The following is a 25,036-nucleotide window of genomic DNA, read 5'->3' as shown; positions in this document are numbered from 1 at the left end:
CTATGGGCTACAATGGATATATATATATATATATATATATATATATATATATATATATATATATATATATATATATATATATATATACATATATTTGAAAGGATAAATAAATCAAAGTCGTTCATCATCTCAATCATGCAAGTCTTTGTAAAAGAGCTATCCCTAGGGGGATGAGTATTCAGGATTTACCTTAAGTACATGAAAACAATGTAATTAACGCATGATATAATTATTTCAAAGATTCCCTTTATTTATTCTTTTTCCATTCGTTCTTAGTATGCCCCAATTATTCGAATTCTCTTTCATAAATTTGATACGCAACAATCCATATTGTATTTCTTGGAGGAAAGGGTCCTCGTTATGCCCTGAGATTTATTGAGGTTGGGAATTGAATGTTGGTTCTGTGTCTAGGAAGAGAAATATGTGACTTTAAAGTCATTATTCCGAAAAAGGTAATGTTATGGAAATGTTATTTATGTCTGGGAATGTAAAAGTACAGGTTTTGGTGCCTCGGTGAGGATAGGGGCATGACTTTATGGTTTCAGGGGGAAGGTTCGGTCTTTTGGGAGTAAATGTGTGTTATTTCGGGTAAGGAACCCAACAATGATTATTTCGGCTTTGGATATGGTATGGAAGGTCTAATCTTGCCCCTTGTCAAAGATATATAATTAATGAAGTAGTAAAAGAACCTTTAATTCATTCGATATTCAAAGAAATACAAGATTAAAACTTGATTTATTATTCATAAATTTGGAAAATGACATAAGTTAAATCAACAAAATATTTATTGATAAAATAAAGAAAGAACAAAAACACTTTCAAACAGAACAAATTCAGTGTAATAAGGTTTCATAGTGGGTGGAAGAACTTCTTTTTAATTGGCCCCAAAATGTCTCATTACGAGTTAAATGTTAATACCCTGGGTCAAACAAAATCTAGGCCTTGTTTCTCAGTGCCCCACGGATCTCGACGACGTGCCTTGAACTTCAGATGGTGCTAACATCATGGCTATATCTCTCAATCCTTTTTGGTATGAATGGGGTGACTTCTTCTTACCTCAAAACTTTTATCACAGAACTCTCCGTAAGTTATTCCCCAGATCCGTGATTAATACACGATGAGACGCAACGTATGCCATGTAATGTACAATGCATATATACTAATGTAAAAATGCAAAAATGCACATGCAAATGCAAAGATGCAAAAATGAGAGTGCAAAATGCAAGATGCAAATGTAACAAGGAATTGATCCCAAGAATTCTTGAAAACCCGACAATGTCTCGGTACATTGGGGAAGTGAAAAATCAGGTCCATCTGTAAGTTGTCCAGCTCCTGCAAGCATCTAATTATTACTTTATCTTCAAAGCTTCTACTTCATCTCCTACTTTCAGAAGTCTTTCGAGTTGGTTTGTGATCTTCAACTGTTACCTTTAGCGTCGAATCATCTTAAGTGCACTTTGTTATCTCAGTAGGTAATTGCCTGGCTTGTCTCCTTAGTAGGTAGACTCTCTCTTGAGCTACTGAATCTACGTAGAGCACCTTCGAAATTCTTTCGATCCCAGCGAAAGGCATTGATGTGGCATTGTTTTTCAAGAACCTTTTAAACGATAAGTTATTTAAGGGATCAACACCTTTGAATGATATGACAAGTTCATTCAAAAAAACAACAACACCAAACAAAAGGAAATCAATGTTAGTAGAAACAAAAAGAATCAATTCAGTTGAAATGTTTAGTAAAAGAAATGTAATCTTAGCAATAATAAATAAATTCGAATCAAAGTTAAGATTGAAAAAAGGCATACAAAGAAAATTAAAAATCCTAACACATGTGTTCTAGTTCTCCTAGGTTATCCACATAGCTCTAGCGGGTTAGGTTTACTAAATTCTCTATATGAGGTTGGATTCTAGCAAAGGTTCCCGAGCCATCTTTACAACCTACTAAGGTTGATACGATTCTGGCCCATTACAGACTTGCGAATCAGATTCGGCTCAGGGGATCACACCACTAAAAGCATACCTCGAATCTGATATCCGAATAAGAAACTTAGATTCTTTATAGAGATACTTTGTCAGACCCGCACAAGGAAGCCCAATGCTCATCGTGAGGTGTGATATTTCTCCCTAATTAGGTAAATCGAGTTTGACCTCAGGTTTATAGCTTTGATATGCAACAATCCTAAATATTCACAGAAGTGTAAGCATTAATCAGAGAGAAAATCTTTTTTCCTTTTGAAATAACATAATGAACTGTAAATTAAAACAAGATCAAACTCATAATTTCCTAAAATCATAAATTTAGGGTAACCAACTCGTGGCTCGACTCTCAAGTTGTTTTAAAAACAAAACATCCCCAGCGGAGTCACCAAGCTGTCAACACCGTTTTTTGCCCGGGCCGGGAAAGAACGATATCGATTCGAGGGTTTTCTCTTTGAAAAGATTTTTCAAAATGTGAGGAGTCACCACCAATCATTTAAGGTGCGATTGGAACACCATAAAAATTGGGTAATTTCAATAAAACATTTTATTTTTATCAAAATACATAGTTTTAAGGTTTGTGAAAATCCAGAAATTGGATTCGGGAGTCAGTTACATATGGGGAAGGATTAGCACCCCCACAAGCACCCAAAATTGGTACCTAGTTAATTACCCTATATTTAAAATCAGAAAATTTGGGTTCGATCTTTATTTAATTTAAAAATCATTACAGATGCAAAAAGTTGAAAAGGGTATTCGTTTATTAAGGACGATAACATTCGCCCCTAGCATAAACGCGGGAGATAAACTATTGTGCCTAATAACCGGACATTACATTAATTTTAAAAATTATGATGCGGTTTTGAAAATGATGTCGACTTATTTTGGGAATCACCAGTAGTCACCCCTTGAGCATGATTGCAGGAGATATACTATTAATTCCCTAATAAGTGAACATTGCATTAAGGTTAAAAATAAAATGCAATCAAACAAATTTTATTTATCCTAATTAAACTAAAGTAAATTAAGACTTTTCCTAGCTTAAAGTGTCAAATTATGAAAGTTAAAAGGACCTAAAGGCTCAAACCTATAAGTTTAGGTTTTAATATTAACCCTATTTGATTTTTAAACCGATTATTGAATGGAATAACCGAGGAGGTCCCTTGAGCATTTACGCGAGGGCTGACTCACACTATTCCCTAAATTAGGGGGACTACATTAAAATCTATCTAAAAGTAGAGGCTCTAATTAATAACCTATTTAATTTTAATCAATTATGCAATTCGAAGAATTAAATTGAAACCTCGAGAAGAAACGAGGACCAAATTAAGAATTCTCTTAATTTAAGGACTAAACCTAAAATAAAAATAATCTACGTTAAGATTAAAATATTACAAATCTAAATCAAAAGGGTTTAATAATTAAAATCTAAAATTCTAGGACTAAATTAGAGAAATTAAAATAAAAAAATAACAATTAAAAACAATTACCAAGTAAATTAACTAAATTGCAATAAATTAAAAATACAAAGCTGAAATTAAAGCCTAAAGTAAAAGGATCACAATGTAATAAATCAAAATATAAGGATTAAATAAAATCAATATAGAAATTAAAAGTTGAAATTTAAATGACTGTAACATAAATACTGAAGAGTAAATGCAAAAATTAAAATAACAAAAATTTATCGAACAAAAATATAAATAACAAAAAATAAATTAAACGAATAAAATTATAAGTTAGAGATTAATTTTTAATTGCTACTCAAACCATTAATATCGAGAACCATACCCTATGGTCGGTTACCAAAAGGTCATATTAAATGTTTAACATTTGTATTTCAACAATAAGGACCAAAATAAAATAAAAATAACTGCTAATTTAAAACAAACATAAAAGCATACTAGTGACTAAATTGAAATCAAACAAAAAAATGCCTAATATTAAAATAAATAAAATGTAAATAAGTGACTAAAACAAAAAAAATGAAATTAACATGCCCAATTCAGAATAATAAAAAAAGAGGAAATTAATAACCAAACTGCAAATTTACGCCTAAATTAGGGGATCTTAACATGAATAGCCCATAAATTTCAACTAACATAATTAATTAAACACATTAATGTAAAATTAAAACCTAAGTACACACATTTAAACAAAATAATAAAAAAAGACGAACATGTGACTATTTTGTAAAAATACGGGAAATATAGAGGGACCTAAAAATAAATAAACCAAAAGTTAATATAAGAACATAAAATGGAAAAATAACAAAATAAGGACAAACATTCTCAATAAATAAGAAATTAATACTAAAATAAGTGACCAAATTATAAACGAAGAAAACGTCAAGGATTGTGGAATGGATTAGACCCTTCGGGTCAATACGCGCACAAGAGCCAAAACTACGTCGTTTGGTATGAGTTATATATACCCATCTCCTCTCTTTTTTCTCATTTTTTCTTTTCACTCTCTCTTTCTCTTCACGTGAATTCCCTCCCTTCTCTCTTTACCTCTTTAGAAGTCGATGGAGAGTTCCACCGTGAGAGTTCCAATGGTCACCCACGACGAAAAGATGAGATTCGACCACCTTCCGAAGCCTCTTCACGCCCTGAGTACATATATGGGCTTGGATCGGTCTAGAACTTCTCCTATCACCGTAGATCTAGGGAAAATCCCTCGGCTCCGGTGACTAGGAAGACGAACCTATCCCAGTTAAACTCCCCTCGCCGGTAACCACTCGATATCTCCTCTCTATTCTCTTTAATGTAAATAGGTTTTTTTTTTGTATTCGAAAACTAAAAATCCTTGAAATATTTTTAGTTTTTTTTTATTTTTTTCAAAATAGTGGGGAAAATTCCTTTTACATGTTTATTTTCAGGTTTATGTACCCGAAATCCTTACAGAGATGCAAAATAAAAAATTAAAACAAAAACCTAATTTATTTGCTGGATCACTGTTATGATGATTTTGCTCCTTAAATGCTCTGGATTTTCGGGATTTATGTTGGATTTGTTCTGACTTTTCCTTTTGCTATGTTGCTAAGGTGATGATGGTGGAATAGTGAAGGTGGCAGGCCTCTTGGACGACGGGCGGTGATGTCGACAACTGACATCTCCACTCTGGCGGCAGGGGTAGTTGAAGATAATTTTAGGGTTAGGGTTTGGGTTTGTTTGGTTTTTGGCCCAGGTTGTTGGGTTGGTTTTAGTTTTGGGTTTGAATGTTGGGCTTGAGTTGTGTAATTAATTTATAATAATAATAAATAATAATAATATAATAATCTGAAAAAGTGGTGATTACAATTGCTAAAAGGCCAAATCTTGACATTGCCTATCTTTGAGACCTCAATGTCATACGTTTACCTTATCAGGTATTGTCAACTTTGGCATGATATTGCTTTTCCCCAAATATATGAGCAACGCCCTACATTATGCGCCTCAAAAGTCTTTTCTAATCATACATGGATTTCTAACTGAGAGAGTGTTGCGTTTGTGGGTGTACTATATTTGATACGCAAATATGTGCAAGCATTCACAATCGAGCAAGTAATAAAGTGATGAGTGAGTATTGTCTCCACATGGATTAGAGGGAATTCAAGTAAATATTATGCATGTAAAATATTGATAAACTAATTAAAGATGGTATAAACAAATGATTGGGTATTGTAACAAGTCTGAATTAAGTAAATGTTGTGGCAAACAATGAATAAGAAATGTTGTAGCAAGAATGTAAATTGAGAAATGATGCAGAAAAAAGACCACGATCTGACCTCACACTACGAAAACTGTCAATAGGGCTAGATAGCTAGGTTTATCTTGGAATCATATATCTTTACCTTAATGAATGTAAACAATTGCCAGCCCACACAATCTCGACGGAGTTTTCTAAGTTGTTTCTAAACTATCTCTAGTAAGAAACCTGACAGAATAATGTTAAAGCAATACCTCTCAGCGCAAACCCTAGCAATATACTATCATTTAACCACTCCTTTTAGTCGTTGAAACTTATTCCTTATCTCTAAGACAAGTTAAGGCTTTACTTAATAGATCCACCCCATTGTTCACATAGATCTAAGCTTAACTCTCTTGATATCAAGCATCAAACAAATATAAAGGCTATCTTTCGAAAGCTCTTACATATCCAAGCAATAAAACATTGAACAAAGCATGAAGGTAAACTGAAAAATGTTATGTCTTTCATCAAAAGAAAAACATAATTATCCAAAGTAAACCCAAGCCAACTTAAGTTAGTTCATGGATGGGTGAAAGATATCCATAATTATTCGTTTAATACAACCCATTTCAGAAATCATCAAATGAAATAAAAGAAACAAAAAGAATAAAGAAGGCTCCTAAGCTAAGAGCTGCAGTGGACACCGTGAATCGCCCTAAGCGTTGCTGCTTCTCTCAAAGTCCAGCAAGCTTTATCACCTTGGAGCTTCAACAATGGAGGTCACTTCGATGTAGAAGAGAAGGTTGAAGAGTGGTCGCCTCTTCTTTTTCTCTTTTTCATCTCACGTACTCTCCTCATGTGGGGGCTCCTAGGGTTTTGTTCCCTCATTTTCTCTACTGCCCTAAGGGAATATACCCTTCACATAAGGGGGTCAATTGGCGGGTATAGCATGTAGGCTACCAAAGTAAAATGTCTTCTTTTTTCTTCTAGTGTGCCCAGAAATATTGTCTCGTATACTGCAGCATAATCGTCGTCTCCTATAAATTTTCCTTAAGCTACCTGCATATCACCACAACAAAACAACCTTTCTCAAGCAACATCAATTCCAGAAAAATAAAAGTCAAGGCAACAAAACACCACCAAATGAGAATGAATGTATTATATGTAACTATATGCAATAAAATAAGCTTTTGAACAACCAATAACCTAAGTAAAAAGGCATGAATTATAGCTTTCTTATGTGGTTATCACACCCCCAAACTTATTTTATTGCTTGTCCTACAACAATTGTTAGTGATCAACAAAACAAAAAATACTATGGCAAAGTTCAAGCTGAGCCAATTAGTGTGGTTTAAAATTCAGCCCTCAAAACCATATTAGGTTCAACAACCTAGACGTGTCAAGATATCAAGAACAATTCCTTAAATTAAAATCCTTTTCATAAGTGTATGCGTGAGTGCATCTTATGCTTAACAAAATTAGAAAATCCTAAGCTAGTTTTATGTTCTGCTTCAACAATTTTTACTTATTAAGCGCACCAATACTCCCACTTCATTAAAGTTCAACTTAATAAAATTTTAAAGGGTATTGCTACGAGGGGAGCCAACCTATCACAACTACCATCCCACATTCTAGATGAACTGGAGTGAACATTCCATCCCCAAGCTAGCGCAGAGTCATCCCGTGACTACTTTCATTCACTCATATGCATCCAACTACCATTTATTGAAATGTAGTATCCAGGTAATGTTGTAACATAGAAGAGTGTCCATCTACAGTTATGCGAAAACATTTATTCACAATTTAACATAATTCATAACATAAAATAAGGGAGTTTCAACAATTAAATTCATTAATTAACAGAATATGATGTCACATGCAAAAGTTCTTTCATAAAAAAGTTTCTAAGTTTATTAAGCATAGAAAGCATACACTCATGTCCAAACAATCTACAAAGTATCAAAGCCTAAAGTTGGTTCTCTAAAGCTTAACAATCATGTACATTCAGTTAATCATAACCATAAAAAAATATCATCATTGGGCATCATTAATTTATTAAAAAATAACTTAAAAGTAAACTAATGCTATAGCAAACGTTATGCTAACAAATGCTTATCTACGAACACTACCTCCCCCAAACTTGAAGGGGCATTGTCCTCAGTGCATAAAAGAACATGGAATGCAATAAAAAGAAAAAAAATGATTTACTTTCGTGGTGGTGGAGTCTTCGTAGCCATGTGATTGATTCATTTTTTCCAAACTGTTGCGATGGGTGGCTTTGGTTCAGCGGTTGAGGGATCTTTGTCATCATCTGAATCAGCATTGCCCTCAATAGGAGAGTTCCATATATGACCAGTAGTGCGCTTCAAATGATGCCTAGTAAAAGGTGTAGACATTAATTACGGTGGTGGTGCAAGTTCAGTAGTAGGGTGGCCTGGTCATTATCATCACTCTCAATAGTGACGGGATCATCTTTGGCTCCTGGCTCAGGTGTGGAGTGCATAATAGCTTTACAATTATCATGTTACGGATAGGGTTGGGTATGAGGGGCATTAGATGGAACTTGAGCTTGAGTTATCTCTTGCTAAGGGGCTGGGATTTCCGCAGAATAGTAGGGTGCTCGCGGTGGTACTAACAATGACTCTAAGTGATGCAAGCATGTTCTCACCATATACAAATGGAGTATTCTTAAACCTTTTAATACTTTATATTCTTCATATAATTATCATATTTGAACTAATAATGCATACCATGCTAAGATTGTTACTTATGTGATTTGATAAGTAAAGTAACTTAATACATATCCACATCTTTATATTAATTGATGCACAATGTTATTTCAAGCATATATTTATGTTATATTAGTTTTGCATTCATTTAAGTATGTTTCAATTCATTCATGAAATAGCAGTATGCTTAATCATTCATTTCTTAGCTCATTTGTATTCAATTCAGCTCATAAGTTTTATACATTGGCTTACCTATGTTATATCATCATGCTCTTATCTCATGACATGAATTCATATCTCAAAAGATGATATACATGCACGACAACAAGGTAATTGATTCATTCTAGCTCATTTTCCTTTGATTTATCTTGTTTTATTTGCACATGTAGGTACATGGAAGCAAATAACACATTGATGCAGCTTGTGGGAATATTTGGAATTCATATACATCTCACAATTAGCTCACAAGCTTCATGGAAGCTCATGTAACACAATGGGAAGCTTAAATCAGCTAGAAGAGCTCAAGGCTAGCTAAACTCAGCTAGGTGGACTTTTGAAGCTAAGTTGATGAAATTGATCAAGTGACCAACTGAAAGTAGCTACAAGAGATGCTAAGGAACTAAGGCAAACTCGGCTAGAACAACAACTCATAACAACCCACTTGCTTTTTAGCTACATACACGCTTATGCTAGCTTGAGGGAGAACTCACAAACGTCTAAGGACATGCACATGACCAGCCTTCATCCCATGCACAAGGCTGCATCACAAGTATCCCTAGGACTCCCATGTGTATGTCCATGTGATCAACAAGTGTGTGCAATGCGTGTGACTCTCCTATGCGCGCCAAACACCAAGGGACTTTACTATTCGGCCAAGGCACCTATCCGTTCACTTTGGTGCCAACTTGATGGGGTTCAAGCATTATTCAACCAAGGATTAGGACTTCCTATGTTAACCAAACCAACATCTATGCTTTCAAATTAATTATTCAATCAATTGTGTATTTTTAAAGAGATACAAGGGCTAGCCGAACCATTAGGTACCCATTCGACTATGTCTATTCAAAAACTATAAATAGGCTAGTCCTATTCATTTGTAAACACCTTTCATATTAATTAAAGTGAGATTATTCTCTTTTCTCAAGTCCTTGTGACTTTTATCGACTTATCAAGTAAATTCTTACTTGTGGCATCATCCTCTATTTCATTGATACTTGTGGTTTCTATCTCTTTATAGATAGTGAGTCTATGCCCTTTTCTACTATGCCTTAGAGAGATTTGTAAGCCTAGGTCTTTGCTCATTGTAGCACTGGTTCTTTCTTGGTCTTTCTAAGATACTATCCTCACTAACCATCCTTTCATTCATAAGCCTACACCATGGCCATAACAATAATACTTTCGTTACATATCTCTTATCATAAATAGCCCTCCATTTCACCTTTACTCAACTACCAAACCATTATGTTTGAGCCATTCACTTATGCAGGTTGTTTTGCTTCCTTTTTAGATCCACGATCAATTAAGGTAGGAGTACCTTACATCAAGCGGTATTCAGAGCTTTGGTGGAAGAAGCAAACGTGTAACAACAACATCCAAAAATATAAAAGAGAAGTGCAAGTGAAAAAAATCTAAAAAATCAGCAAAGAAAATTGCAAAGTACTCAGGAATAAAACAAAAGGAAAAAGAAAAGAAAATAGCAAAAGTTGAAAGCACAAACAACAAGTTCATCACCGAGCAAGTCAAGTAAGAATTTCAAATTGATTGTTGTGATATGATGTAAAGTGACTTTGTTGTAAGTAACCCCTTTATTCTTTTGTTCTTATTTCTAAGCCACCCTTTACATTATATTTTGCTTTTCTATACCTACTAACTATTTGCAGCCGACGCATAAGAAGTAAGCATTACTTGGTATATTTTTGAGTAAAGTCTAATTAGAACTTGAGACAAAATATTAAGAGGAAAAGGCTTGAGCATGAGAGACTAGAAGAGGACTAGTAAAAGCCTTGAATTCCTAGAGTGCAAACATGAGCGAATTGAGTGACATTCAAGTTTCCTTGGAGTGAACTCGTGAGGCTTTGTGAGAGCAATAATTGGTAAGGCCTTTTACACATTTCCTTTTTCTTTATTTTCAGTAATCATGTCTTAGAGTCCATGATAATCACCTGTAAGAGAAGCTCCTAACTTGCAAACTCAAGCCATTATGCATAAGATGGCAAGATTGTGACATGATAGAATGGATCAAGTTGAAGCATCCTTGGGTAATAGAATGATAGTATGCCCTAGAATGGAAGAAGAAATTGAAGAGGAAGTTGAAGTAGATCAAGTCACCCAATGATCCAGAAGAGATTTTCATCGAAATCCAAGGGAAAGATATAAAAATGATAACTTCAGCAACATCAAGGTAACAGTTCCTCCATTTCAAGGACGAACTAATCCATAAGCCTATCTTGACTGGGTGATCAAAATTGAGCATATCTTTGAATGTCAAAACTACATGGAGCAAAAGAAAGTAAGGATTGCTGCTATGGAATTTGTGGAATATGGTCTTGTTTGGTGGGATCAATTAGTAAGTTAGCAAAGAAGAAATGGTGAACACCCAATCAATACTTGGGAAGAAATGAAGGACATTATGAGAAAAAGGTTTTCGCCTACTCACTATCACCGTGATCTCTATCACAAGCATCAAAATCTCAAACAAGGAAGCCGGAGCGTTGAAGATTATTTCAAAGAAATGGAGATAGCCATGATTCGGGCTAATGTTGATGAAGATAGGGAAGCAACCATGGTAAGGTTTTTATCTGGATTAAATCCTACAATTTCTAACCTTGTTGAACTGCAACATTTTGTAGAGAATGAGGAGATGGTACATATGGCCATGAAAATTGAACGACAAATTAAAAGGAAGGTCTTCAACTGGACTAACCCAAATTCGACCACAAAATGGAAACAAGAGCCCAATACTTTCCAAAAGTCAACCCTAATCCAAGTGAAGGATAATTTTGAGGGATCCAAAATAAAACAAGTGGGTGAATCCAACAAGGGTAAAGAAAAACAAGTAACACTTTTAGAGGTCCAGATACATCTAATGTTTCAATTCTTTGGAAAAGGACATGTTGCAAGCCAATGTCCCAACTGAAACACTATGAAATTGTTAGACAATGGAGAAGTTGTCTCAGATTCAAAAGAACATGTTCACGACGAGGAACAAGAAGCAATCTATGAAGAAAAACCAAATGAACGAGAGATTGATGTTGGTGGAGAAATGATTGTTTCAAAGAGGTGCCTCCAATCCCAACCAATTAAGGAGGAACTACAAAGAAACAACATCTTTCACACAATGTGACATGTTAAGGACAAGGATTGTACCATGATTATTGACGGAGGGAGTTGCACAAATGTATTTATCACTGCTATGGTGAATAAACTTGGCTTGACAATTTTAAAGCATCATACTCTATACAAACTCCAATGGTTCAATGAAAAAGGTGAGTTAAATGTTACAAAACAAGTCCTAATTCCATTTTCAATTAGTAGGTACAAGGATGAGGTACTTTGTGATATTGTCCCTATGCATGCTAGCCACATTCTACTTGAGAGGCCATGGCAATATGAGAAAAAGACCATTCATGATTGTTATCACAACTAATACTCCTTTAAGCATGAAGGACACAAGGTCACTTTTATTCCTTTGACGCCTAAAGAAGTCCAACAAGATCAGATTTGTATGAGAAGGAGTGTCCAAACCTTGTGAATGGATAAACCACCATTGAAGGTTGAAGACGGACAATACATGAAATCGAATTTTTTTATGAAGAAGTATGATGGTTCATTACTGGAAAATAAAAGGATTCCAACGAATAATGGTGATGGTGCGGTTCAATGTCACAACTCTTCATCAAAGGTTATGATTCATCAAAAGGTAAGTACCCTTTCATTTAAAACATCATGTCTTTTCACTTTTCAGGAGAAGCCAAATGAAATGTTACTTCCAACAAGGATATCCTTAGAAGAAGATCATTCCGAAAAGGTACCTGTTGGTAAGTTATATTCCAAGGAAAGGCATATTAGGAGATCTTATGAAAGGGTACCTATTGGAAGAACACATTCGTCCAAAGGATACTTTCTTTTTCCAAAAGAACACAAAGCTAAGCATTTGGAAGAACATAATGATAAACACTTCAAGTATACCAAAGGCTTCGATTTGAGGATAAATCGCCCTAAAGAAGGGGGATGATGCAAGCACATTCTCACCATATGCAAAGGGAGTATTTCTAAACCTCTTAATACTTTACTTTCTTCATATAATTATCATATATTAACTAATAATGCATATCATGCTAAGATTGTTACTTATGTGATTTCATAAGTAAAGTAACTTAATACATATCCACATCTTTTATATTAATTGATGCACAATGTTATTTCAAGAATATATTTATGTTATATTAGTTTTGCATTCATTTAAGTATGTTTCAATTCATTCATGAAATGACAACATACTTAATCATTCATTTCTTAGATCATTTGTATTCAATTCAGCTCATAAGTTTTATACATTAGCTTACCTATGTTATATCATCATGCTCTTAGCTCATGACATGCATTCATAGCTCACAAGATCATATACATGCACGAAAGCAAGGTAATTGATTCATTCCAACTCATTTCCTTTGATTTACCTTGTTTTATTTGCACATGTAGGTACATGGAAGTAAAGAACACATTGGGGTAGCTTGTGGTAATATTTGGAATTCATATGCAGCTTACAGTTAGCTCACAAGCTTCATGGAAGCTCATGGAACACAATGGGGTAGCTTGTGGGAATATTTGGAATTCATATGCAGCTCACAATTAGCTCACAAGCTTCATTGCAGCTCATAGAACACAATGGGAAGCTCAAATCAGCTAGAGGATCACAAGGTTAACTAAACTCAGCTAGATGGACTATTTGAAGCTAAGTTGATAAAATTGATCAAGTGACCAGCTGAAAGTAGCTACAAGAGATGTTACGGAAACAAGGAGGACTTGACTGGAACAACAACTCATAACAGCCCACTTGCTTGTTAGCTACATGCACACCTATGTTAGCTTGAGGGAGAACTCACAAATGCCCAAGGAAGGAGATGCACATGACCAGCTTCATCCAATGGACAAGGCTGTACCACAAGCATCCCTAGAACTCCCATGTACATGCCCATGTCATCAGCAAGTGTGTGCAATGCATGTGACTCTCCTATGTGCACCAAACACCAAGGGATTTCACCTTTCGGCCAAGGCACCTATCCATTCACTTTGGTGCCAACTTGAAGGGGTTCAAGCATTATCCAACCAATGATTACATCTTCTAATGTTAACCGAACCAACACCTATGCTTTCAATTTAATTATTCAATTAATTATGTATTTTCAAAGAGATACAAGGGCTAGCCGAACCATTAGGTACCCCATTCGGCTATGTCTCTTCAAAAACTATAAATAGGCTAGTCCTATTCATTTGTAAACACCTTTCATATTAATTAAAGTGAGATTATTCTCTTTTCTCAAGTCTTTGTGATTTTTATCGACTTATCAAGTAAATTCAAACTTGTGGCGTCAACCTCTATTTTATTGATACTTGTGGTTCCTATCTCTTTATAGATAGTGGGTCCAAGTCCTTTTATACTATCCCTTAGAGAGATTTGTAAGGTTGGGTCTTTGATCGTTGTAGCATTGGTTCTTCCTTGGTCTTTCTAAGATACTATCATCACCAACCATCCTTTCATTCATAAGCCTACACCATGGCCATAACAACAATACTTCTGCTACATATCTCTTATCATAAATAACCCTCCATTTCACCTTTACATCAACTACCAAACCATTCTGTTTGAGCCTTTCACTTATGCATGTTGTTTTGCTTCCTTCCTAGATCCACAATTAATTAAGGTAAGAGTACCTTACATCATTGGAAATGGAGGAAAGTCATCAAATGCATGAGGTAGCATCTCCTAAAAATAAGCGTTCAACACTACATTTTGCTCCTTTACATAAGTAAAAAGGTTTGGAGCTTGTGATAGATTTCTTCTAACTCCTCATTGTTGTTGCATGTAGAGGCAACTACTGAGGTCAGTCTTGCTGCAGAAAAAGTTTTGGCTCCTCCATCCAGTTTTTCAGCTGGAGCATCTTGGTTGAATCCCCTTATGGCTAGGATTTTCTTTGGGGTTAAGCCTTCCTTGCCAGCATAGGTTTCAATTTAAGACCCAAGTCTTAGGTTTTGGGTAAGGTTTGAGAAAATGGGTTTTTGAGAGTTGAAAGAAATATAAAGTGTTTTAATTTGCTTTTGGGTATATTTGAGTTATTGGAGTTGTATTTAAGCTTAACTCAACATATAGTTGAGTAGTAATCCATTTCCTTCTTAGTTTAGTTAAAGATGTAGAAGAGAGTTTTAAAGCAAATGATAAGAAGAATGTGATTTCTAGTTGAATTAAGATAAGCTTTAGCAACCAAGGAGGTCAGGTAACACACTCACAACTCTTTCATACCCTAAGTTGGTTATTAGAAATGCAAGATAGCTAGAAAGTTGAGTATGGGCATGTTAAGTAGATTTTCATGGTAGATTGTATAATTTATGTTTTTAAAGTGTGTCAAAGCCTTTTTTATGACCCCCAAGATCAAATAAGACTTAATAACACATTGGAAAACCTTAAGGTAGGAAAATTAGAGAGTTTAAGGGGTAAATTTGTGCTAAATAAGGCATGATTAAGGGTGAGTATCTATACTGCAAGAAACAATATCGATACTATTCATGTTTAAGGCATAAAATCAATAGTTTTGAAGAGCAATATCGATACCCCTTAGAGGAGTATCGATACTGAAGGTCTGGTATCGAGACCAGGGTGCTCGGTATCGATACCGGGAGTCCATAATGCCATTTTGATATCGATAATATAGGGAGTATCGATACCCAAGGTCCTAGTACCGATACTCATATGCGAGTATCGATAATCCCTCTTTCTTTGAAATTATTTTAGCAATAGGGTATCGATACTTTGAGTGGGCTATCCATAATGAAGTGAGGGTATCGATACTGTAAGGCCAATATCAATACCAAGGTTAAGATTTGAGCTTTAAAGCAAGAAGAGTTGTAGAGGCAAGTGAGGGTATCGATACTGTAAGTCCAGTATTGATACTTAGGGTAAGAAATGAGCTTTAGTTTTGGAGGAATGATAGAATTAAGTAAGGTTTCCCAAAAGCATATAATTACCCCGAATAAGACTACAAGTGAGAACAATATTAATGTTTATTTCAAACGTATAAAACGATAATAAATAGGGTCAAATAAGACGAGCCTTGTTTGAATGCTCGGGAAACGACCAAGACACCATAGTTCTTTTAGAAAAGCTAGCAGAGTCGAAAGTATATATTCAGTCCGGATATATCCTTAGGGAGTGCGCAAGACACTTTAAGTTGACTAACTAAAGTCGAGGCTTGACACTCGCAAGGGGTAGGTTAGTCGAGGGTATGGTATCCGATGCAGAGATTCTAGGGGTCATATCCTCGGTAGACTAGAGGGGTGTGTGAGCTCTAAGATACAACCCCTCAGCTGCTCCATGATGTCTACCGTAGAGTAGAAATTAAGTATACAAGTATACTACTAAAGCAGAGTAGAGTAGAGTAGTAGACTTGATAACAAAGTAGTAGACTAGATAGCATGAACGTTTCAGTGATGCACTTTTAGTATGCCATAGTTGTTAGTGTGGTGTTGAGCGAGCTAGTTCAGCCTTCAGATGTTTTCATTGGCAGGTTAGTAGATTGTCCAGTTCAAGAAAATTTAGAGTGACCAAGGTCCAGACCCAGTACAGAGTAGAGTACGTCATCAAGAACTTTTTAAGGGCATATATTGTTAAGTTAAGTCATAAAGTCAGTCAAGAGTTAGTCTGCATATTTTTTAAATGTATTTATTTATTTTGAGAGCTCTCAGTTGTAAAGTTTTTAATTTTATTTATGGATGTTTATATATTAAAAAGGATTTTAAAATAGTCATTTTAAAGTTCAAGTAATGAGTAAAGAGTTGGTCAGCCACTCCAGTGGCTCCGTATAGCACCCTAATTGGTCGGTTGTGTGTCGTACTGGTCTAGGGTGTTACACAAACACTCGTACAGATGTTGTGCTCAAACTCGATACCGTTGGAGATAATAATTATATCTTTAACTATTTAGGTCTCTTGATTCGTGTGACTTTTACGATAATAAGCATAGAGAAATAGGGATGGGCACGAGACCTAGACCCGATAGGTTTCGACACGAACCTATTGGGTTGAAGTTTTAAAAATAATCTTGGGTTAGGGTCGAGTTCAGGTTTATGTTGAAAAATACTCAATCTAACCCCTAAAAATAATATAATTATAACTTACATATTTAGAGATAATTATAATAATACTCATATCTATATTTTTTCAATTAGGTTTATATTTTTATCAATTAATATTAATATTTTTTTATAAATATGTTTATTTTAGGCCGAGTTTGAATTTTATATAAAAAGTTAATTTTGAATAAGATGAAATCATCCTAAATTTGGACCACAACAAATTTTTAGTGAAGGGAGTATATATTTTTTTTTAAGGTCGGATCGAGTTGATCGGAATCCCAGTCCAACCCCACCCCTGTCCGTCCTATAGAGGGGATATTCTCTAAATTGTGCAAATTTAGAGTCCCCGCAAGTAAAAGAAGTAAGAGCGGGGAAGCGGGGTGAGGTTTTCAGTCTGTTTCCCTCCAGAGGAAAAGGCACTTCGGATCACAAGGGGATTTTATTTAAAGTAAGACCGGGCACCATAACATAGCGAACCCTTTACTGCCTCAACACCGCAATGGCGTCCTCTTCATCGTCCAACGCCGCCGGTTACGACGTGCCCTGGGTTGAGAAATACCGGCCAAACAAAGTCTCCGATATCGTTGGCAATGAAGACGCCGTGTCTCGGCTCCAAGTCATCGCTCGCGATGGCAACATGCCCAATCTCATCTTATCCGTACCTTCTTCCTCTCACTGTTTAAGTTTTTACCTCTGATTACGATTCAGTTACTAAATAGCCATCTAAAATGTTTTATTATTAGTGGAATTAGCCTTTTTGCTTAATGTAGTTAAAACCCCCAACGTATAGAAGTGCAGACTCTATCCATTTTGATTAGTGTAATTAAAACCCCCCAATTTGTAGAAGTGAAGGCTCTGCTAGGAAACCTAGAATAACTGGTAGATTTTGGTTAAGCGTTATTGTGTGGTAGTATTTCACTATTAGGTTAAAAAGTTTAGGGAATCTCTATGTGGAAACCCTAAAATTTGGTTGGCAAGGACAGTAAAAACTTGTTTGATTTTTTTTTTCTTTTAGGACTTTTATTTATTCAAGGATTTAGTGTGTTTAATGAGTTGATGAAAGGAAGAAAATTAGGAAGTTACTAGAAATGAACAAGATTGCATGAACATTCTGCATGATATTTTTCAGGGTCCTCCTGGAACTGGTAAAACAACTAGTATTTTGGCTCTTGCTCATGAGCTTTTGGGGCCAAACTATAGGGAGGCTGTTTTGGAGCTAAATGCATCTGATGACAGGTAAGTAAATGTTTTGTGTTTCATGGCATTCTAATTTCTTTAATATTTGAATAAAAAATTTGAAAAGTTTGATTTTTCACTTTTCTTTTACTTACATAGGGGAATAGATGTTGTCCGGAACAAAATTAAGATGTTTGCTCAAAAGAAAGTAACTTTACCTCCTGGACGACACAAGATAGTTATCCTGGATGAAGCTGACAGGTAAACCATTATATGAGTACCCCATAAATTTCGCTTTTAACCTTGCATCTTTTGTTTCTCCTTTTATCTTCTAAATATGGATAAATCATCTTAACTGGTGTGTTTATGCTTTGTTAATTTTCGCTGATGCAGCTTCTGATTTTGAGTTTATATGCATTGTTGCGACTTACAGTCGCACTTTTTTTTTCTTTGATTTTGTTTTGGATTGAGTATCTGATGCTTATATATTTTATAACATTAGCATGACATCTGGTGCACAACAAGCCTTGAGGAGGACAATGGAAATATATTCAAATTCTACTCGTTTTGCTCTTGCTTGCAATACATCATCAAAAGTTATTGAGCCTATTCAGAGTAGATGTGCACTTGTCCGATTTTCAAGGCTATCTGATCAAGAGATTCTAGGCCGTCTGATGGTGGTTGTAGGTACTGAAAAGGTACAATATTTTCTTTCAATAAGTTTTCTGATCCTCTGTATGTTGGCTAAACTGTGAACTCTTGTATTTAGTTTGTTTATTTCTTCTGGTTTTCTTATTTACTCATATTGGTTAGCCTATGTGCGATTCTAACATTTGCATGTTTCCTATTTAACCTTTTTTTTTCATGTGAGTCCTTCCTTTTTTATTTGCTTTGTTACACTAAAATTAGTGGTGAATGGTTCATTTATTAGTCAAGAAATAGCAAATAGAAGGAGAATCTTATCTAATTACTTTGAAATATTTGTTTTGATTCGCATTTTTTTTTTGAACTACCGGAAATCCTGTAATCAGTGATTGTTGTTGAAGTTGATGCAAATGCATGATTGATCTCATTTTGCCACTGATTAAGGTTCCGCATGTTCCAGAGGGTCTTGAAGCTATCATTTTCACTGCTGACGGTGATATGAGGCAAGCATTGAACAACTTACAAGCTACATACAGTGGATTTCATTTTGTCAACCAAGAAAATGTTTTCAAGGTTGCAACACAGAAAAGACTTGTACCAGTTCGGTATGTTTTGTAACTTCAGGAATTCCATATAATAATAAGTTGGTTTCTGTTCAGGTTTGTGACCAGCCTCATCCATTGCATGTAAAGAACATGGTTCGCCATGTACTTGAAGGGAAATTTGATGATGCTTGTTTGGGTCTGAAGCAACTCTATGATTTGGGGTATTCTCCAACTGATATAATCACAACACTTTTCCGAATAATAAAAAATTATTATATGGCTGAGTACTTGAAACTGGAATTCATGAAGGTACATCTATCTTTCTAGGCCTGTTTTTATTTCATCTTAGAAGAAAAAATTAGTCTGTCATGATATCTCCTTGTTTCTTGTGAGTGCCAGGAAACAGGGTTTGCGCATATGCGAATCTGCGATGGAGTTGGTTCATATGTTCAGTTGTGTGGTCTTCTGGCGAAGTTTTCGCTAGCCCGTGAAACTGCTAAAGCTGCATAAGCTAAAGGTGGTTAGTAATAATAGAACCCGCTGCGTGCTTCATCCTGATATATATATATATATTAAGCAATGCATTTGGAGATGTTAGGTATCATATGTAGGAGTAGGACCTTGTGTTGACAGTAATACTGAAGTTGCTTATTGCATGGGAACTCGTCGTGGTTCCATGGCTCTTGTATTTGTTGCTAGTGAACGATGGTGGAGAATGTTTTGATGGTTTCACTTAAGAATTTGATGCCCTTTTCTTCATATGGACATTTTATCTCCAAATGTTAAGGAGCCCAACTGCCCAAGATCCTGACGATGGGGCTTTAAGATTAAGAGCTGAATTATTCTTTTTCTGTCTCATTAGATGTAGCTTCAAGCAACGTCTGTACGCTTCTTGATATTTAAGGGTGAGCATTTGATCGGATCAAGTCAAGTTGAGTTATTCGAGTTGACGACTCTTATTTTATAACTTAAATTCTATTTAAAATTTTTATGGGTCGAGTGAAGTTTATAAAATTAAAATCAAGTCGAGTTGATTTGAGTTTGCTTAAATTTATTTATAAATATTTATAATGTTATGGTACTATACATATAGGGGCAAGATTCAATTACATTTTGTAAAAAAATTTAGTTTTACATTTTTTTTGGGATTATTGGATGAGGGAAATCAAAGGTTAAGATTAACAGCAAAATACGAGATGATATTCATTGAAAAAAAGGGGTTAATCTTAATGTTTGATTTCTTTAAAGCCAACTATATTAAAAATGTGTAAAACTTACAACTGTAAGTGGATCGTAACCCATAATATATATGTGCGTAGTTGAATTTGATTCAAATTTGAAAATTATTTCACAAATTATTAAAAATTGTGTTATTTGAGTTTTATTTTATAATTCAGTTTGGATTTAAAATTCTTTCAAGTTGAGTTTAGCTTATAAAATTATGAGTAGAATTTTTTTGGCATGAGTTGTGTTAGAAAAATTTAATTTTTTGTTTATAGTTAACTGCATCACTTATTTTCAAATTATGATTCTTATTCTAAATTAGTCTTTAAACTTTTAAATTTTCTAAATTTATCTCTAAATTATTACTATCATTTTAAATTGGTCCTTAAATAATTGAAAAATCATTTTCATCCTCAATATTATATGTATATATTAATCATACGTATATACTAATCATGTTCTCAAACTATACGTATATACTAATGTCTTTTGTTAATAAAATTAATAGACCAAGTTATATTATTATATGTTTGAAGAAAATAAAATTCAGGTTAAGTTATGCTTGAAACTAGTTATATATTTGGATGACTTTGGGATGAAATTAAAAGATTAAAAAGTTTCGGGACTAATCTGGAATGAGAGTCATAATTTGAAGATGAAATTAGAATGTTTAAAAATTTAAAGATAAATTTAAAATGAAATTCATAGTTTGATAATGTATTTAAAATATTCAAATTTTATGGACTTATTTAAAATAAAGATCTAAATGTATATTTATACAATTAATTCTTAAATTTATCCCGAACATAAAAAAAAAGTATCGACATACGTGCTATAATAGAAATAAAGTGAAGAGGCAGCGAATGACGAATGGGGAAGGTGTGGAGGGTCGTTTCAAAGGATATGGAATGATACCAAGTCTGCAGCCAACTCATTTCCTAAATATTTTCGCTTTTTTCTTTTGCAGATTCGCTACAACGAAGGAAGTACACGCGTTTTACTTTTGCTCGTTATCCACATAATTTCAGCGTAGGTTTTGGGTAAACTACAGAAATGGTCACTATTATTTAAGTAATTTTGCTTTTATCCCACTGAAGTTTTAAAAGTAATAAATTGATTACTAATATTATCGATTTATACGATCTGCTGTTACTGTAGTAACGAAATACTGACATGTTATATTAAACTAGCTAACTCAGCATATTTGACCGATTGTTTGATTGATCGTTTGACTCACCTCCTTCTATAAGCATCTTAAAAATTTATATTATACATGCCAAAGTTTAAACTCGAAGCAGTTCAGTAGAGGCATTGTTTGTTTAGCATAACTTGTTAATTAATTAATTAATTAATCAAACTAATGAAATTATAATAAATTTGAAAATTAATCAAACTAATGAAATTATAATAAATTTGAACTACTCTCACATAGACCTCGAAAACCATTATCACCTTCATTGATCTCTTCCATGCTTATCTATAAAATACAATGGCTTTCTTCATCTCAGTTTCATACCATCTTCCAAAAAAAAAAAAAAAATAAGCCTCCTGTTATGAAGATATTCGTTTCCTTTTCTTTGTTAATAACTTATGCGGAGCCACTTTCATTTAACTTCACCGGTTTTGGTCCGAATATGGGAAGCATTCACTTTGAAGGAGATGCTCTCTCATCGCAAGATGTTCTACAACTCACCAAGAATGATGCTATTAACAATCTCACCGGTAGCGTTGGACGTGCCTCGTATAATCAACCTGTGCGCCTTTGGGATGCTAGTAGATTTCACCACTCGTTTCTCCTTATTACAAGCTATCAATCTTAGTTTCTATGGTGATGGGATATCCTTATTCATCAACTGTGACGAATTAGAAGTAGAACATATGGGATTCAACAACCATTTGATAAGCGAAATCCGAACCATCTGTACCAGGAAGCCTCCCCGACACCGACACTCTTTGATGCATTTCTGCTACTATGCCTTTTTCAACTATTATTTCAAGAAACAAGTCATTTGAACCATTAGGAAATGCTTTACGCAGTCAAAAGACTAGGAATTTATCCTATCAAATAGATGTTAGAAGTATAACAATAAGAGACAATAAAATTAAAATTAAAATTTTTCATTAAATAATCGAAAAGAACGGTATAGAAATAAATACACAATTTTTACGGAACAACCGATTGGAAACAGGTTGAGGTATGCAACTACACAGTTTACTTAAGACATATTTTCGGCCACTCCTTGATGCTCAAGATTTTTGGATGTCTGTCTCCCAAGATACTTCTATGAGATGATCAGTGGACAGTAACACAACTGCCGAGATCACGAACTATTCCTTGCCTTCGTTTATCACCGAAATAACTAGAGGAGAGAAAAAAAATGTTTTGAATAGTTTTTGAGTTGTTTGAATTGTGTTTAACTTAGTAAGTTTACACGGTATTTATAGGGATTTCACATTATGAACATTTGAATTTTTTTTACCTAATGAAGCATTAATGAGAATCAAGGAATCAAACAATTTCCAAAATTTCTATTTTGATTAAAGGAACATTTTAATATTTATCCTTTTAATTCCAAAACAAATTTTGAAAAGATATGCTCTATTTGTTGAAAAATATTTCACATTTGGATTGAAATATCCGCAAGCCCACAAAGAGCCTGACCAGTTCAGACATTAACATTACTCACATTATGCACGTCTGCACATGTACGAACCAACAATTGGTTCCACATTTTCTTCATCAACGTTTGGATCAATTTCTCATTTAAATCTCCAAAATCATTAAAAAGTTTCAACAATAGATATCGTGATACAAAAAGCACACAATTTTTAGAAGGAACTGCAGTTATCTACTGAATGTTGAGATGGGACAAACCCAAAAACCTAATTGCCTTGTGTATTTTATTAATGAATACTGAATGAAATTGCTTCGTGTTTGAATATATGAAACACCATCAAAAGTTGTTTTGATTGAAAAGGACGAGAAGATGGAGAAGAAGAAGAAAGAGAAAGAGAAGGAGGAGGAGGAGGAGGAGAGTCAAATGATTGGTCAAACAGTCGATCAAACATGTTGAGTTAATTAGTTTAACGTACTTATGTCAGTATTATGTTACTATAGTGACGACTATTAATGAAAAGTTATCGGTTTATTATAAATCGATAACGTTAGTGACCAATTTTTTACTTTTAAAACTTCAATGGGAAAATGAAAACTTACTCAGACATTATGACCATTTATATAGTTTACCATTTTTCCCCTTAATCCATTAAAATGAATTCATCCAAAACAAATCACTAAGGTCACTTGTGCTATTTTAATATCTCTAATTATTTTTAAAAGTTTTTTTTCTGATATGTTTTATCTTCTAATATTTATTTTTGTTACTTGTTTTATTTTAATATCAATTAAATTGTGTCATAGTATTTTAATATCAATCTATATAGCCTAATTTTGTTACTATTAAATTTCACTTTTAAACTTTCTCTCTAAGTTACAAAGTACATAAACTTGTCATAGTATTTTATGAATTAAAAAGTGAGTATAGAAACAGACCATGCACCAGGTAGGTCTCTAAAAAAAAAGAACTAATGCACTAGGAACGCTTAAATACCAAGTCTTTTCCATAATCAATCCTAAACATGCACTCTCATATTATCACACAACTTTTAAGTCAACCATTTATCATTTTATTATAAGAGTTTCATAACAACTTATGCTCAATTATTTCATGCAATGATATAACATGAATTTGAAAAAAAAATCTAAACCTGACCTTAAAGCTTGACCAAGTAGACTTGTTCATCCTCTGCATGCCTAATTTTTCAATTCTCTTATCATCACCTTTGAAAATTGATTCCAAAAAAGTTATTCAACATGTGACTTTTGATCACCCTCGCATGTTTGACCCACTTTATTAATATTTGTTCCAAAAATGTGTCTGGCTCAAAGACTTGAAACAGACAAAAGATGGTTCCACGCACGAGCAACATAAGACTGTTCAAGCACATAATTTATATTAAGCGTAGTTATGTTTAAACAACATTAAAATTGATTATAAAATTTTGGAAAACAATACTGCCGCAAAACAATTCTGTTAGCATCAGGGATTTAAATAGCGTTCGCAGTCGTGTCGTGTTTATCGCGGTTGCGGACATAACTGATATCATCGCGGTTACTGCAAGTGTCACAGTCGTGAATTTTTTTCAATTATTTAAAATATAATAATTATAATTATAATGAGTCATTTTTAATGATTTTTAGAATATTTTCTAAGCAAAAATGACATATATTTAATTAAACTAGTTTAACATGATAATCAAAATGTAATGAAGTATGAAAAACGAAGGTTGAAATTTTGAATGGAAATTGAATAAACTTAAAGAATAATACTAAATTAAATAGAATTAAAATAAAAGTATAAACCTAAAGAACACAAAATTAAGACTAAATTAAATAAAAAAACTAAAGTTTATATTCTAAAGTAAGGATTAAATTATAAATTCTAAAAGGAGGAAGGGATGACAAATTAATATATCTCTTAAAATATATTTTAAAATTTATTTAAAAAAATGCGATAGGCGGCCCAAACTTATCTTGTTTTTTGAATTAAAACCCAAATATAATAATTAAAGAAAACTCCAGAAGCCTCTAGAAGCAATCTCTATCTCTCTAATTCTCCCTCATTTTCAACATTTCGTTTCTCATTTCCATCTAGCGTATACTCCA

At 33.9% G+C, this 25,036-nt stretch overlaps 1 protein-coding gene across 2 annotated transcripts; it reads left to right on the top strand.

Moving 5' to 3' along the window:
* Nucleotides 1-16,998: 16,998 nt before the first annotated feature.
* On the top strand, nucleotides 16,999-19,872 carry LOC120143126 (replication factor C subunit 2-like). Of its 2 annotated transcripts, XM_039157532.1 has the most exons (7): nucleotides 16,999-17,378; nucleotides 17,850-17,956; nucleotides 18,056-18,157; nucleotides 18,399-18,594; nucleotides 18,986-19,114; nucleotides 19,201-19,395; nucleotides 19,486-19,872. In XM_039157532.1, the coding sequence occupies exons 1-7, from the start codon at nucleotides 17,220-17,222 to the stop codon at nucleotides 19,594-19,596; spliced, it is 999 nt and encodes a 332-aa protein (XP_039013463.1). In that variant the 5' UTR covers nucleotides 16,999-17,219; the 3' UTR covers nucleotides 19,597-19,872. The 2 variants fall into 2 exon arrangements, with proteins under 2 accessions (XP_039013463.1, XP_039013466.1); XM_039157535.1 differs by lacking the exon at nucleotides 17,850-17,956 and having other exon boundaries at nucleotides 17,000-17,378.
* Nucleotides 19,873-25,036: the final 5,164 nt, after the last annotated feature.

This window comes from Hibiscus syriacus, unplaced genomic scaffold (genome assembly GCF_006381635.1).
Source record: "Hibiscus syriacus cultivar Baekdansim isolate YM2019G1 unplaced genomic scaffold, ASM638163v2 tig00002237_pilon, whole genome shotgun sequence".
NCBI lineage: Eukaryota > Viridiplantae > Streptophyta > Magnoliopsida > Malvales > Malvaceae > Hibiscus > Hibiscus syriacus.
This window is presented reverse-complemented; position numbering and strand designations above follow the sequence as displayed.

Excerpts from the sequence above, each read along its gene's own strand:
- LOC120143126 (XM_039157532.1), top strand. The coding sequence starts at position 17,220 with ATGGCGTCCTCTTCATCGTCCAACGCCGCCGGTTACGACGTGCCCTGG. Across the intron at positions 18,595-18,985 it reads TGGTTGTAGGTACTGAAAAG|GTTCCGCATGTTCCAGAGGG; the intron begins GTACAATATTTT and ends CCACTGATTAAG. Across the intron at positions 19,396-19,485 it reads TGAAACTGGAATTCATGAAG|GAAACAGGGTTTGCGCATAT; the intron begins GTACATCTATCT and ends TGTGAGTGCCAG.